The sequence below is a fragment of the Thalassophryne amazonica genome, chromosome 12, assembly GCF_902500255.1.
Source record: "Thalassophryne amazonica chromosome 12, fThaAma1.1, whole genome shotgun sequence".
NCBI classification, from domain to species: domain Eukaryota; kingdom Metazoa; phylum Chordata; class Actinopteri; order Batrachoidiformes; family Batrachoididae; genus Thalassophryne; species Thalassophryne amazonica.
In genome coordinates, this window is record NC_047114.1 from 85894122 (window position 1) to 85910669 (window position 16548).

General features: G+C 37.9%; 1 protein-coding gene across 4 annotated transcripts in view; it reads left to right on the forward strand.

The window, feature by feature from the left end:
- The first annotated feature begins 466 nt into the window (after positions 1-466).
- LOC117522288 (guanine nucleotide exchange factor VAV3-like) overlaps positions 467-16548 on the forward strand; it is a 178850-nt gene continuing 162768 nt past the window's right edge. For 3 of the 4 annotated variants that reach the window (XR_004564191.1, XM_034183680.1, XM_034183681.1), the window contains exons 1-2: positions 467-802; positions 10286-10402. Coding sequence is in view for 3 of the 4 variants with exons in the window: in XM_034183680.1 (XP_034039571.1) it covers positions 599-802; positions 10286-10402 (321 nt within the window). In the remaining variant the exon portion in view is untranslated. The remainder of the gene's footprint in view (positions 803-10285; positions 10403-16548) is intronic. The other variant, XM_034183682.1, reaches the window with a different exon arrangement.

Sequence of the window (16548 nt, forward strand, 5' to 3'; positions counted from 1 at the left end):
GTTGAGTCATCCAATCATTTTTTTAGAGCGTAATAGATGGTGGACAAACTCTAAAAAAATTAAATCTTATGTTTACTTAATCTAGTTATGTTCCCAAATGGCAATTATTTTGACAAATTATTACAATTAATACAATTAACATATTAACATAATATTCAATTATTTTAACAAACTGGTTCAATTAATGCATGTAATTGCATATTATGTTTCCCATTCTGACATAACCAGATTAAGTCAATCGAACTTGTTTTTTTTTTTAGAGTGCATAGTGTGCACTTATTCTTTTAGTGTTAAAACAGAAAACACTTATTCATAAACCTGATCCAATCCGACAGCAGTGTAACTGCAATCATTTATCAAGGTTTTTTTATTTATTTATTTTTTTTCACGATGATGTTCAAGAAGGAAGTGGAAGTTGTGCAGAGGAGCGCGCACGAGCTCAGACGCACGTGGCTCTCCTCCAGAGGCGATGCTGGAGTGTGGAGAGGGCGCACGGCGCACGGCGCATCTTCCCCCCGCGCAGCTCCGCAAACTTTTATAGCCGTTTTGTCGGGCTTGTTTTTGGTTTGTTGGTTTGTTTTCTTCCCGCGGCAGCAGCATGGAGCACTGGCGGCAGTGCGCCGTGTGGCTGATCAGCTGCAACGTGCTGCCGGTGAACCACCGAGTGACTGCGGACACCGCGCAGGTGTTCGATTTGGCACAAACCCTGCGGGACGGAGTGCTGCTGTGCCAGCTGCTGAACAACCTGAGCGCTCACACCATCAACCTGAAGGAGATCAACCTCAGGCCGCAGATGTCTCAGGTACTGAATCATTATCATCACTCAAGATGAGACACTGGGATTTGGAAGCGTTATGCAAAATTACTTATTTCTTCAAAGCAAAAACGAGTAAATACATGAATCAAGCCTGATTTTATTGATTTTTTATTATAATTCTAGCTGTCACACTAAAGTACTTTTAAAAATCCTTTTTGGAATGTGCACTAATTTCAAATTGCATTTGTAATTCAGGCTCTGCAGTTGATTTTTGATTTATGTTTGTTTCTATTATTTTTCCCATTTTAAACTCTAATTTGGAAATTTCCATCAATCCACAACATTTTTCCTGCATTTAATATCAGTTTTATTTAAAATTTTTAAACATCTTTTTGACAGTGTGTCAGTTTGTTGAATTTCTTCCAGTCTGTGGCACAAATGCTCATAATCCTTCCCCCTGCCACTGGAGAGACCTGATAAAATCCAGACTTTGATCTAACCCCTTACTGAAGCAGCTGGAGGGAGTTTAATGTAAATGACAATTTAATTGGTGGAATCCGCTATTATGATTACAAATCTACACACCCCATAGCTTTATGGATCATGTGATCTCCATCACAGTGGGATTGTTTAATATCTTATCATTTATGTATAAATATACATATACAGTGCTGTGAAAAAAGTCAGTGAGCTTTTACATGTTTGAATTTTTTATGACATAAAAAACAGGCTTTTTATGTTAAAATTTTCTAAAATGATGTCCTTTAAACTCAGTGAAAAGTTGTCTCTACATTATGAATAAAAAAATGTAAAAGCCAAAATGATGGTGTGAATAAGTAAGTGTACCTTTTAGTATAAAACGCATAAACCATCATTTTTACACTCAGTTTCTCCACAGACGTCAGTGGATGAACATACATATGAACATTTCCAAGACACTGATTATGTCTTTAATTACAATGGTTAATAAGAAATACAAAGAGTAAGGCACCCTATGCCATATGCTCTATGTAAATCTGTGTGGAAGCAGCAATTCTCAAAAACTGAGTGACTGTGGAAGGAGACAAGTGAGGAAAGCCACCAAGACAGCCAGACAACCCAGAAGAAGGTAAAGGCTTCTGTGGCTGCAGCTGGAGAAATTGTGCACAGTGCAAGGTTTAAATTTAGCATCCGCATTTATACAGCTTCATGATGAAGTGGTAGTGTCTTAAAAGAAAACTTTTTTTTTTATTTGCCAGAAGGCACATCAGAGATGCAAGCCAAGATTTGATCTGTTGAAAGAAAATTCTTCTTTGCTCCACTCCACTATGAAGCAATGTTTAAAGGGCATACATTTAGAAATTTTAACATAAAAAGCCTGAATTTGTTTCTTTTTTTATGTTATATAAAATTCAAACATGCAAAAGCTCAAGGGTGCACTAACATTTTCACAGCGCTCTGTGTGTGTGTGTGTGTATACATGTTTATCATGCATATGTTTTTGTTTTAGTGTTTGAACAGTATTTTTGACTAATGTTTATGCTGTTTTGATTAGATTTTTTTATTGAGATGTTTCATGATTTTTTTTCTGAAGAGAATTTAGAAATTTTCTGAAAGTACATTATTATTAACAACAACAACAGTAAGAAGAATAACAATAATAATTCCATGTCATACTTTTAGATTAAACTAGTGGATTGTGACAAAATTTTAGTCAAATAAGGAGATATCAATTTTAAAGAACTAACTAGAAAACTTTAAAGTAGGACGTTGATTTGTGGGGAACCATGTGTTCTAGATGTGGTTGTTTGTACTATATACGGAGGACAGCTGACTTTTGGGGAAAATCTGTTGACAGTTACACTACATTTTTTAAGTACTGACATTGAAAAATTTCTTGGCTTTAATGAAAATCTTTATTGAAGGTTTAATCTGTTTTCAGTTGTATTCAGTTTTCTAAAATGATTTTTTTTTGTTGGCAATAAGCTTTTCTGAAGCTGTTTATTCAGTACAATATTCCATGTAAAGAAATTACGAATAACTAAAGTTTTATATTTGCACTGTGACCATGTTCACATTAGATCAAATTTCTTTCTTTTTTTCTGTGTGAGACACTGTTGAGACACAATTCTGCTGTTTTGTCCGGAGTGTGAACATGTTAATTCTGGGTTTGGGGTCACATACATAAAGAAAATGTCCAGATTTGAATCTGTTGTCTGGGATGTTCTTGGATGGATAGACAGCAACCTCACAGACTTTTATTTTGAAATACAGGCTCTTATTGTTGAAGTACGTAGTGGTCTGATCACTTTACTGTTTTCACGACTTGAATCCTCGTGAAAAATACATAAGTATGCCAAAGGACGAAAGTCATCTCTTTCTGGATTTCAACTGATGCTCCTTTTATTATGTGGATACAAAAGTCCTTGATATGAGTTTAGATTGCCACTGACACTTTTGTGTCACCTGTTATCAGATTTTTCTCTAAGTGTCACATCTACTCATCCTTTATCTGCCTGCTAGACAGTAAAAGCAGACTGAGGATGTCACATCACTGCTGTCATAGCCTGGAAGAAATGTGCTTGCAGACTTTAAATGCCTCTTCTATTGTGCTGTTCTGACCTAAAATCCTGTAAATGGAAGTAGGTTTTAAGGAAGCTGACTGGAGGTCGAGTGCAGTGCATTAAAAAAAATTCAAGAAATGCTGCTTTAAAAAACTTCCTCTGCATTAGAATGCGTTGGTGCGCGTGCAAAAAGTGGAATCACAGTAAAATATTGTTATATTGATAACATCTGCACATGTGGATGAGGAAGAGAAAGTGAAAGAATTATTTTAAAGGAGAGTTAAAGGCAAATTTCTGCTAAAGTGCACAAAACGCGACAAATATTTTTTTTCACATTTTCTAGTCATAATTTTAGTGTCAATTTATTGACAATATTGAAAATCAAAGATTTGCATGCAACTCTCACACTTTGCATTCTGCTGAATTTATACTTAATGTGGAAGATTGTTTCCTGAAGTACAGTGAGGAAAAAAACAAACAAACAAACAACAAAACAAGTAGAAAACTCTTGGTCTCTGAGTAATTTCTGTGTAAAATTTGTTCTGTGCTGGTGTGGATTACTGGGATTGAAGTGGGTGAATTTTATTATTTGTGGCTGTTACCATGGAAACAGCAATCCAGCAAGTACAGTTTGACTGTAAAATAGAATGACACCCAGAGAATGCAGTCAACACTCAAAAATAAATGAATGATAAATAAATAAATAAATTATTGGATGAACTCAATACAATTGTGGGAGGATTTCCATGTAATACATATCTGTAGCCCAAAGTCAGTTAAATTAAATTATGTTGCATTGATGTACTTTGAGTTTGGGGACACATACAATTCGTGTGACACTGATGGAAAAATAATTCCTTTCCACCAGATACAGATGAATCATAACCTCCACCAACAAAGTTGGTGGAGGTTATGATTTCACCACTGCTTGTTTGTTTTTGAACAGCCTGGAGGCCACAGTTTTTCTTATATCATTATGAAATTTTTACATATCCTGCAAGAACTGATTCAGTTTTCAAGGTCAAAGATCAGAGTCAGGAAAAATCTTGGAAAATTGGAAAAATCCCTATCTTTAACACTGAATGAATAAAAAAATATTCATAACTCTGTCAAAAAAGATAACATTTATTTAAATGTGAGAGCATTATGTAGGATGGTATCCTTTATCGCCTGATAAAGTTTGATCCGGATCTGATCCGCAGTGCAGATTTTTTGGCCATTTAAATTTAACATTGAAAACCCCATTTAATGTATATTTTACATTATATCTTAATCAAACATGTCCCAATCACTCTCATATTTGAAAGTGAGGTGCAGACTGGCACTCACTATCACCTGATAAATTTTGATTCAGATCTGATCCGGATTGTGGATTTTGTGGACATTTGAATTTAATATTGAAAAGTCCATTTCATGTACATTTTGCATTATATCTCAATGAAAAGTGCCTCAGTCACTCTTATGTGTGACAATGAGGTGCAAACTGTCACTCTCAATGAATAGACTAAGTTTGATTCACATCTGATCCATATTGTGGATTTAGCGGATATTTGATTTTAACATTGAAAAACCCTTTTGATCTAGATTTTGTTTTATATTTTAGCTTATGAAAAGCCACTTCTAACAGGACTTTGACCTTGAAAAGTGTTTCCAAGGTAAAAAAAAAAAAGTGTGAAATTGTAAACTAATGTTGGCAGAGGTTGACGCTCTACGGGCACGGTGCTCTAGTTTATTATGTATATTTATCCAGGGGGGTGTGTCCTTGGAACCCTGAGACCCTGTTGGTTGTGTGACTTAAAGAATGCAGATCTAGCTGATGTTGGAGGATGACTAGGCCACACTTTAAGTCATTTATATCAGCTTATTTATTCATTATAAACTGTGCAGACGGACACATAAAGGTGAATGGACAAGTCATGAATCAGTGTGTCAAAAATCTCAATTCCAGCTTGTGAATGAGTATTAGAGTCACATAAAAAACACACAGCTGCTTCTGTTTGTTTAATCAAAGTGAACCAAATGTGAAATCTGTGATCCATATGTGAAGTGTGTAACTGTGCACCAGGGCTGTGTGTGTAATGATGTGTGTGTACTTCCTGCACAGACCAACAGGGCCTCAGGAGGGGAGGGGGGGGGGCGACAGTGTGATTATAGGCGTCTCCACGATGAGCTGTGTGATAAAAACGAGCCTATCTGTGCTTGAGCATCTTAAAATGCTTCTATGTGCTTAGAAGCAGTTCCTGGTTGAGTCGCTGCATGACAATGTGCCGTCGGTGCAAATACAAGTTCAGTGGTTGTATGTGACCCCGGGATCTGTGGCCTAAGCTGGTTCGGGTTTCGCTGTGAGCCTGTTTGAACATGTATCAGTCATAATAAAGACATGCACTGTGAGAATGTCTGCAGCAGACTGTAACCACGGAGACACGGATCAGGAAGTGACTCTGAGTGCTTCTTGATTTGATTTCACAGTTAAACTTTCATGTTTCTCTTTCAGTGACTTTCATTACCTTCTGTTTAAGACACACTGTCTTAAATCAGATTTGATTAGGTTAAGAAGACTTATGAAGGGTTATGATATAATAATAATAATAATAATAATAATAATGAAGCCTTTATTGTCATTCAGGGAATAACCCTGTTGTGTCTGATGATGTGCGGATGTTCATGCTGGGTTATACGGTCGAAAATAGAGCTTTACCGGCAACATGTTAGCCGAGCCTGTAAAACGGATATTTTCGACTGTATAACCTAGGCCTAGGCCTAGGCCTGGGTGATTTGGCCTAAAAATAAAATCTCAGATTTTTTCAGAAAAAATTCAACTTTCAATTTTTTTCTGATTGTTTTTTTCCCCCGTACTTTTTTAAAGAAAACATTTAGTACAAATGACAGAGATACCGGTAACTCAAAACAAATTTTTCTTTTATTTGATCAAAAACTTAAAAGTAACCCCTAGTTACCTCCTGGAATTGAACCTTCAACTATTCTTTTGTTTTAAAAAAGACACTTGGGTAAATGATTCCACCAGAGTAAGCTGCTTTTTAGTGGGAGTTTGCGCTCTTGTTCCCCTCGTAAAATGTGGAATTTCTCCGACGCAGCTTAAACGTGTCTTGTCCAAGTGTCTTGTTTGGGTTTTTACCCAAGGCTAAAATATGGCCATCGATATTGTGAAGACTTTGCCTGCCTGCTGTCTATCCGTCCGTCTGTCCGTCCTCAGCATAAGTCCAGTTCTATTACTGCCAAGCTCTTCAAATTCACAGTGAGCTTTCTTGGGACACAGACCTTGGATAAGTTCAAATATGGCTAACCTTGACCTATTCCAAAAGGTCACATTCTTTCTACACACTCTTTCATTGATTACTTGCTCATATAGCCAAGGGTACTTTAGCATTGCATTAGATTTTAAGATTTATTTCATAAAATATGAATAGACTGCTTTTAACTACTTACCCATAGCGACCATACCGACATCACAGATCACGTGCGGAATGAAAACACTCCGAAACAGCTTATTTCTGTATAAATCTAACCTGTTTCTTATATATTTTGTAAAAGTTAGTGAGAAATAAACACTTGTAAATCTAAAAATGGTGTTTTTGTAATTAGATAACACCTCCGAAGTGGTTTACAAGACATTTTTATGCATGTTAGCATGCATGCGGCGCGTATGCGCATCACACAAGGTCAAAGATAATTAACCTCTTGCATATACACACACACACACACACACACACACACACACACACACACACACACACACACACACACACACACACACACACACACACACACACACACACACACACACACACACACACTTCCACCTGAAGATAGCTTTAAAAGGAAAATGAAATATTAGTTATGGAATACCGCCCCCTTCCCAGGTAAATATGTTCTCTTCATGAAAATAAGATGTAATTTTGCAACACATTTCAAAAATAAACTGACATTATAATGTTTGGATTTCAGTAGAAATTAAATTCTGTCAGTTTTTTTTTAATTTAAAAGGCTGTATAGGTTTAATCTACGGGAGATTCTTAGACTACAGGCACTTATTATGTCCTTTGATCATATTGTATGAAAAACAGAAAAAAGGGGAAATTTCACACTTTTATAGTTATCTTTACAATGAAAGTGTGTTAAGAAATTTGTTCTAGTAGTCTATGATGACTTTTTCACCTTTTTTCAGCATCATTATATGCAAATATTGCTGTTTTGTGCTTGTCCCACACCCAGACTTTTGATCTTCAATGATAAAAATGAATGGTAAAGAAATGTTTTTTCTAATGTTTTAAAATATCTCTGAATAAAATATCAGTAAAATAATCAAAACATAATTGGGGTATTCAATGTCATACAACTGTTGTGATTGTTTTTTAACAAAATGTAGTTGTCCCACACTATTGCCATAATTTCCACCACAACACTGTAATGTCCCTTTAAGCAGTTTGTATGAAAGATTGTTTGGGTAGTTTCCATGGAGATAAACAGTAACATCAGAGCACATGTATATAGCGCCAAATCACAACAAACAGTTGCACCAAGGTGCTTTGTATTGTAAGGCAATGGTGTGGTGGAAATTACATTTACAAGGCCAATAGTGCCCATAGTTAAAGAATCACCCCTACATTGTCTCAGTCCACTCAACTGCAAATGGGCACTGGCCTTGGCCGGGGAAGTAACCTGCGTCCCGTCCAGTGGAAGTCATGGACTCTCATCCGCTTGAAGCTACGGATTATGAGAAGATAGGGCCCAACTGTCAAATTCTTGAATTATGTATAGATAAGTTATATGATATGCTATGGTCGTGTTTAAGTGGGCATTTAGAGTCAGGACCACAAGTCTTTGGACAGTGACACAACTCTTGGTATTCTGCGCCTCCAGGCCATCACATTGGAGAAGAAATGAAACAATCAACGACTTACAGTACAGATTTTTAGCTTTAATTCAAAGGGATTAACAACAACAAAAAAGATATATGTATATACAGTGGGGTAAAAAAGTATTTAGTCAGTCCCTGATTGTGCAAGTTTTCCTACTTAGAAAGATGAGAGAGGTCTGTAATTTTCATCATAGATACACTTCAGCTATGAGAGACAAAATGAGAAAAAAAAAAATCCAGAAAATCACATTGTAGGATTTTTAAAGAATTTATTTGTAAATTATGGTAGAAAATAAGTATTTGGTCACCCACAAACAAGCAAGATTTCTGGCTCTCACAGACTGTAACTTCTTCTTTAAGAAGCCCTTCTGTCCTCCACCTGTTACCTGTATTAATGGCATCTGTTGGAACTCGTTATCTGTATAAAAGACACCTGTCCACAGCCTCAAATAGACTCCAAACTCAACCATGGCCAAGACCAAAGAGCTGTCGAAGGACACCAGGAAGAAAATTGTAGATGTGCCCCAGGCTGTGAAGAGTGAATCTACAATAGTCAAGCAGGTTGGTGTGAATAAATCAACTGTGGGAGCAATTGTAAGAAAATGGAAGACATACAAGACCATTGATAATCTCCCTCGATCTGGGGCTCCATGCAAGATGTCTTCCCTTGGGGTCAAAATGATCATGAGAACGGTGAACAAAAATCCCAGAACTACATGGAGGGACCTGATGAATGACCTGCAGAGAGCTGGGACCAAAGTAACAAAGGCTACACACTACGCATAGAGGGACTCAACTCCTGCAGTACCAGGCATGTCCTCCTGCTTAAGTCAGTACATGTCCAGGCCCATCTGATGTTTGCCAGAGAGCATATGGATGATCCAGAAGAGGATTGGGAGAATATCATGTGGTCAGACGAAGCCAAAATAGAACATTTTGGTAAAAACTCAACTCGTCGTGTTTGGAGAAGAAGAATGCTGAGTTGCATCCCAAGAACACCATATCTACTGTGAAGCATGGGGGTGGAAACATCATGCTTTGGAGCTGTTTTTCTACAAAGGGGACAGGACGACTGATCTGTGTTAAGGGAAGAATAAACGTGGAAATGTATCGTGAGATTTTAAGCCAAAACCTCCTTCCACCAGTGACAGCATTGAAGATGCAATGTGTCTGGGTCTTCCAGCATGACAATGATCCCAAACACATTGTTGTTGCTCAGGTGACAAAGGAATAGCTCTGTAAAAAGCATTTCAAGTTCCTGGAGTGGCCTAGCCAGTCTCCAGACCTCAACCCCATAGAAAATTTGTTGAGGGAGTTGAAAGTCCATGTTGCCCAGTGACAGCCCCAAAACATCACTGGTCTAGAGGAGATCTGCATGGAGGAATGGGCCAAAATACCAGCTACAGTGTGTGCAAACCTGGTGAAGACTTACAGGAAACATTTGACCTCTGTCATTGCCAACAAAGAGTATTTTACAAAGTATTGAGTTGAATTTGTGTTATTGACCAAATACTTATTTTCCACCATAATTTACAAATTCTTTAAAAATCCTACAGTGTGATTTTCTGGATTTTTTTTTTTCTCATTTTGTCTCTCACAGTTGAAGTGTACCTATGATGAAAATTACAGACCTCTCTCATCTTTCTAAGTAGGAGAACTTGCACAATCATATATATTACAGACATTTGTATATACAGTTTATTATTTTTCAAAGAACTGTAAGTAACTGGGCAAAATAAAAATAAAGAAGTCTGTTTGGAGTATTTCTTAAAAACTGAGTCACCATGCAAGAAGCAGACAAGTGAGGGAAGCCATCAAGACAGAGGTTACAACTCTGGAGAAGTTCAAGGCTTCTGTGGCTGTGACTGGAGAAACTGTGCATCATGAAGCTTGTGTCACTTGCACCACCTGTTTAACACAACTTCACGGTGGAGTGGAACAGAGAAGGATTTTCCCCAAAAAGATCATATGAAATGGACACGGAAGACTCGAGCCTAGGTTTGCTCTGTTGTCGTGTAGGGAAACCGTTCTCTGTGGCGCTCCACTATGATGTAAGAGTTAAGTTGTATATTTTAAACGCTAACGAGTGTTCATTTCCGCGTGTAGTTCCTGTGTCTGAAGAACATCCGGACCTTCCTGTCGTCGTGCTGTGACGTGTTTGGGATGAAGAAAAGTGACTTATTTGATGCCTTTGATCTTTTTGATGTTCGTGACTTTGGAAAGGTAACACCCACCTCCACCACAAATCAACAATAACAACAACACAGTCAGCTTATTCTTTAACTGTGAAGTGTTCTAACACTTTTTCAAGATGTCTGCTGCAGCAGTGCTTTCTATATTTCATTTACATGACATATATATATATATATATATATATATATATATATATATATATGCATTTTATGTTCATTTATATTACGGTGGTATCAAACTGATGGGCCGAGGGCCAGATGCAGGCCCTGTGCCAGAGGATCATGGCCCCCAGCCAGCCTTATCATTTACTCATTCAGTAAGTCATTTATTCTGTTGGGTAATTGTATAAATTCAAGTAGCTGTGACTCATGCAACAGAAACTCAGGCAATAGTGAGTCACGGCAGCTCAAATGGGAGATAATCACCGACATAAAAGAATGACTAAATGATAAGGCAGGCTGCGGGGTCATCGCCCTCTGGTACCAGAGCTGCATGTGGCCCTCGGGCTGCCAGTTTGAGACCACTGTAGTGGCCTTTAGTGTAGTGATCAGTGCCTTTAAAAGTTAAATATGTCAATTTTAAAAGGTAGAAAATCAACAATATAAAAAAAAATCATTCTCATTTTGCTCCGCTGTCAGGAAACAATTAAGTGTCAGCTGTGACAGTACTTTATATATATATATATACACTTGTGTTTTCAAATAAAAACTGCACTCCAAAAAGAAAAAAAATCTGAAGAGGAAATCGCCAGCACCTTTTCTGATATGTATATTTTCTCCAAAACCTAAAATAGAATGTGATGCAGTGTGTAACCCAAAATACGGGTAAAACAAAAAAACGTTCTTTTACATTAATGTGGATATTTGAGCCTATTTTTGTGGACTTTTCTTCCATTGTATTCTTTGATAATGTGATTAGTGGTGTTCTCTTAGAGGACGGAACCTGATCCTCAGTTTGCATTTCTATTCTAGATGTCATTGTAGTTCTGCTAACTGGGTGAACAATTAGTTACATATTTATCTTGCTTTTAGTGACACAGGTCAAACCCAGGGCATAGTGCCACCACAATGTGTAATGGTCTCATATGAATGAACACAACATGTGTTGAAGTAGTGCAAACCTGCATTTCCTGTACACTATGAAAAAAAGAAGAAAAAATAATCCTTTGTTTATATGGAAAAAAAAAACAGTTGTGGCTGCCAGAATAATTTGGGAAACATACAGTAAAACAAACAAACAAACAAACAAAAAAAAATCATTGTAATAAAAAAGTAACAATAAAAAGAGAACAGGGTAAATGTAGCCTTCAACACGAGATATTCTCTTTAGGAAGCAAGGACACTAACTATTTGTGCCAACATTCTGTCACGTCACATTCTGTCACATCTGAAAATGTAATGAACTGCAGAATCTGTTTTATCCTGTTGATATATAGCCTACATCCTAAACTGACATGATTTTTTTCAGAAATCCTCATATTGTAAATGGGGTACTCAGGTCAAAGCAGTTTCAGTCTTTTGTTCATGGTAATGAGTCATTCGCGTCAACAGGTGAGTCATCAGGAGAGGCGTCAGTCCCATCGTTAGGAGGAACAGCTGCCCTGTCATTAGGAGGGTGCTAACTAGAGCACAATAGGTGCTAATTAGAGCAATTGATAGTTACTAGCCTATAGCAGTCTGCCTCTTGGTAGGAGGCGTCTGGTTAGGTTTAAAACTCCAGCTTTTGTGGCTTCTGTTTATTCTTTTCTACAAGATTCAAGACAGAAGTCAGACTACCAGAGCAAGAATTTTAGCTGAGGAAGCTTCTGCGATTTGAAGCGAAATGTCCTCGCGTCAAGCAACCCAGTCCAGTCGAAGATTCAAGCTCCTCTACTATGGAGACCACCTGGACAACTGAGAGCCTTCACAGAAAGAAAAACTGTGGAAATACAGCAAAATTATGCTAAAGCTGTATATCATCAAGTCATAAAAATAATTTTCTTTGGCACCACTATAATTTTATTCCGTAGCATTTCAATATAAGTGATTCATAATATGATATTGCCAATATGATTAACATTCACGCTGTATGGGAAAAATTGAAAATTTCTCCCCCCAAAGGGCAGTGTTGTGGAAAGTAACTTTGACAAGTTACTTTTTTAGTTACTTTTTTAGTTGCTTTATACAGGTGCTTTATGCAGTTACTTCATTAGCAGCTTTATGCAATTACTTTATTAGAATCTGCAGAAAACTTGCAACTAATAAGTAATGTAACTAATAAGGTAATGAGTAATCTAACTTGGTTACTCGTAAAATTGAGCAATCAGAAAAGTAACTAATCAGCAAAGTAACTAATAGTTACTTTTCTGAGTACTAAATCTTAAAAATAACCAAATTAGATTGAGTAACTTTATTAATTACATTCAGCAGCTGCCGACAAGGTGTCCGCAGCTGCTAATGAAGTAAATGTAAGCAGTAACTGTAAAATATAACTGTATAGATTAACTAATGAAGTAACTTTCCAAAGTTACTTTCCCCAACACTGCCAAAGGGTAAAACTTCAAGCGTGACCTCCAATTGGGCAGCAAGTCTCGTCTGAGGGTGGGTACTAAAGGGGTAAAATATGACACATATGATGGAATTTCTCTACTTCCGAGGACAGAAACACGGCACAGAGTTTTTGGGCAAATTACATGCTCACAAAGTGAAAATGCAAAGAAAAAGTGACGATACGGTGGGAAAGTGGACATGTGTTGCGGTTTGTTTATGACCAGGAGCGCAAACGTGTCGAGGCGGTTTTGCAGGTGAGAGAACCCTTACCAAAAAGTAGTATATGCAAGTATGTTTCAAGTACACTTCTAGTTTACTTTTTATATACTTATCAGTACTATTTTTTGGTAAGGGAACGCAGCTACTCTGGTTGGCTGTGTAGGATAACACTTACTGACACGACGTCTCCCATTTGCCTCGTCTTCCCTTCTCCACTGGGAACCGAAAAAACTGCACTTTTCACGACTGCTTCAGTGATTGAAGCCGAAAACAAAACAGTACACTATTTTTCCGTGTGACGTTATGCTGTGTATATATTGCACAACGGGAGCAGCTGTCCTCATAAGTGGTCAAATCCCTCAATATCACTTAGGGTTCAAACGAGGCTGCGCTGCCCTATTGGAATCAATGTGAGATCATGTCGGGGCTTCCCCTGATCTGCATGAGTCATGCTGGGAAGGATCCCGCAACAGCCAATCAGGGTAAAGAAAAGCAGCGTGATGTAAGCTGGCTACTCGTTTGAACAAAATAAACCAAGATGGTGGAACATGCTCTGAAACAGCTTATTTACACAGATTTTGTAGATGTTCGTGAGAAATAAGCAGCTCCAAAATCTAAAAGTGCTGTTTTTGAAACCAGATAACACCTCTGAAGTGATTTACAAGACATCTTACGAATGTTTGCATGTACGCACGTGTTACAGGTCACAAGTGATCTCAAAACCTCATGCATGCACACACACGCTTCCTCCTGTAGTCACCTGCATGATGCCATTAGAAGGAAAAGACAATATTCGCTATGGAATTCCCCCATTAAAACGAACTGTAATTTAGGAACATGTTCCAAAAATAAACCAACATCATAATGCTTGATTTTTGGTAGAAACAAAATGTTGTCAGTTTTGTGAAATTTGAAAGACTGTAAAGCTTTAATATAGCAATATGTTATACATTTCATTATATTTTCAGAGTAGTTTCTCTTGTGCTCCAGTGGTGCAAACAGTACTCGTGCTTGCTTCCCAAGTAAAATTCCCAAGGTTTAAGGCTGCCTGAGCTCCATTGTCCTTATACAATTGGGGTTGTGTTAGGAAAAGCCAGATCAAGATGTGGATCCTGTGCTAAACCTCCTGTGGTGGCCCTGAGCAAAATGGGAGCAGCACAACAAAATCTCATTGATTGAGATTGAGTGTAAAACAAGTAAAAATTGCATTTAAATTAAGCTAATTAGTTTAAAAATAGCACAATAATGTTAACTGAGCAAAAAAAAAACAAACAAAACAAAAACAAAAGACAAAAAACAAAAACAAATAAACAAACAAAACCCCAATAACTCTTGGATTTACTGTTTTAAAATATCATTTTTAATAATAATAATAAAAAACAGCTTTATTGCAATTGACTGGCATCATGTCCAGGGTGCACTCCTCCTCTTGCCCTGTGTCTGCTGTGATAGGTTCCAGCCCCCTTGATTGGAATAAGCGGGTATAGAAAATGAATGAATGAATAAGAGCTTTAAACTTCGGGAATAACCCCCTTGTGTCTGATGATTTGCAGATGTTAATGCTGGATTTTACAGTCGTGAATTGAGTTTTACCGGAGATGCTTTCGCAGAGCTGGTAAAATGGATATTTTCAAGGGGGTTATTCCCATTCTAATCCAATTCCATTGTTTGCACAGTTTATTTTTCTGTAAGTAATTTGACTTGGAGCCGTGTTTTCAGCAAAAGACCGCGTCACCACTGAAGGCTACATCTAAACCCACATAATAATATAGTTTGATAAAACTGTTACGCAGACCGTAGTTTTAAGGAAATGTTTCTAGATTCCTGGTCCCAAATTGTCAAATAATCACCGTTAGTATTGTATTCATTTGTTATCACAGCAGTAACTGCAATATTTACATCGGTCGGCGAAGCTTAACGTAGCAACAGCGCCTTCATGCCAAACTGGACATTCTGTGAGCAGACCCACAGATTTCTCCATCTGGTCAAATGCATTGAGTAAATCTGTATCAGAATCCACATTAATACTTTCGAATGATAGATTAAATTCACACATTTTTGCATCATTGTCGCTCCACCAGTTTCTCTTCCTCTCAGCGTCATTATTGACGTCTGCCTAGCAACATGGTCAGGGCCCGGAGTTATACATCAAATGTGAAACGGTGGAATATTTTGCCACCGTCAACACAATATTTTATGGTCTGAAATCTGACACGATTAACCAATCGGATTTGTAGAACAAATGTAATTGGATTCCAATGTAAAATTTACAGCTTGTTCTGTTTTTTTTTTTTTTTTACTGCATGTTTTACAGAATTATTCTGGTAACCACAGCTACTAGGTTTTTAAACTGTAAAAACAACTTTTTTTGCAGTGTATGAGAGGAGTATAGGATTATTACTATATAGGGCTGTGTACAGTGGTTTGTCCTGGTGCCTGTGTAGCTAAAACCATCCCACTCCTTTCCACTTATCTTGTGTATTTCTGAACAGATTGTTCAGCTTCTTTTCATTAGTGCGTTAATGTGGGAGCTTGTTTCCGTGTGCAGGCAGCATTACTGGGTCAGTGGGTTTGCAGTATACAACTCTGAGTGGAGTCTTGCCTGCAGCACAGGATGGCCCTTTGTAAAGTGCAGTCACTCCTGCTTTAGATTGTTGTTTGTTTGTTTGGAAGCGTTGTGATCTCAGCATGTGAAAATTCAGGGCAGCGGGACCCTGTGATTAGCAGAAAGGCTTTACAAATGGCATGCAAACAAAAGGTCACATGGCTGCCTCGACAACCCCAGACGTACCCACTGTGCCAAGGTTGCTGTTTAAACTACCGCATTAGCATGTTGGAGTCCCTAGGGCGTTCCACATGAAATCCTACCTGGGCCGATGCACGAGCACGGCCAATATTACATTTGTTGGAACGCCCATCTCAATAAAATGTCTGATTTCATCATAAATAAAAAAATAAATCACAAATAACTCGCCGGTTTGTGTCTGTTTTTGTCTTGTCTTGTCCTTCTCTGATTCATTAAATGTGTTCCTCCTCAGCTGATGTCTGTCGAGTTTCTCAGAAAGTTGTGTGCACGCTCAAAAGTATGTCTGGAAACCGAATGGAGAACTTTCCCAGTGTTTTTTTTTTGTCCCGTACTTGTTCGTAACTTGTCAGTGGACTTCCAGTCAACATTAAGCTGCTTTGTCATGTCGACATCTGAAAAACTGTCACAGCAGAATTCCATCTGCGGTGGAAGACTGCAGGTGGTGACGTGAGGCGCGGTGCACAAAGCAGACGGAGTTTGTCCACTCATCAGAGTCCTTCAGAGCCCGAAATCCACCGATGGCAAGCTTTGTGACAGTTAAGACTCTAGAACTTCTAACGTCTTAGCTGTCGCAATGCTACCCACTGTCCCGGAACGCTTCCTGTTTTCTTTCACAAGAGGCT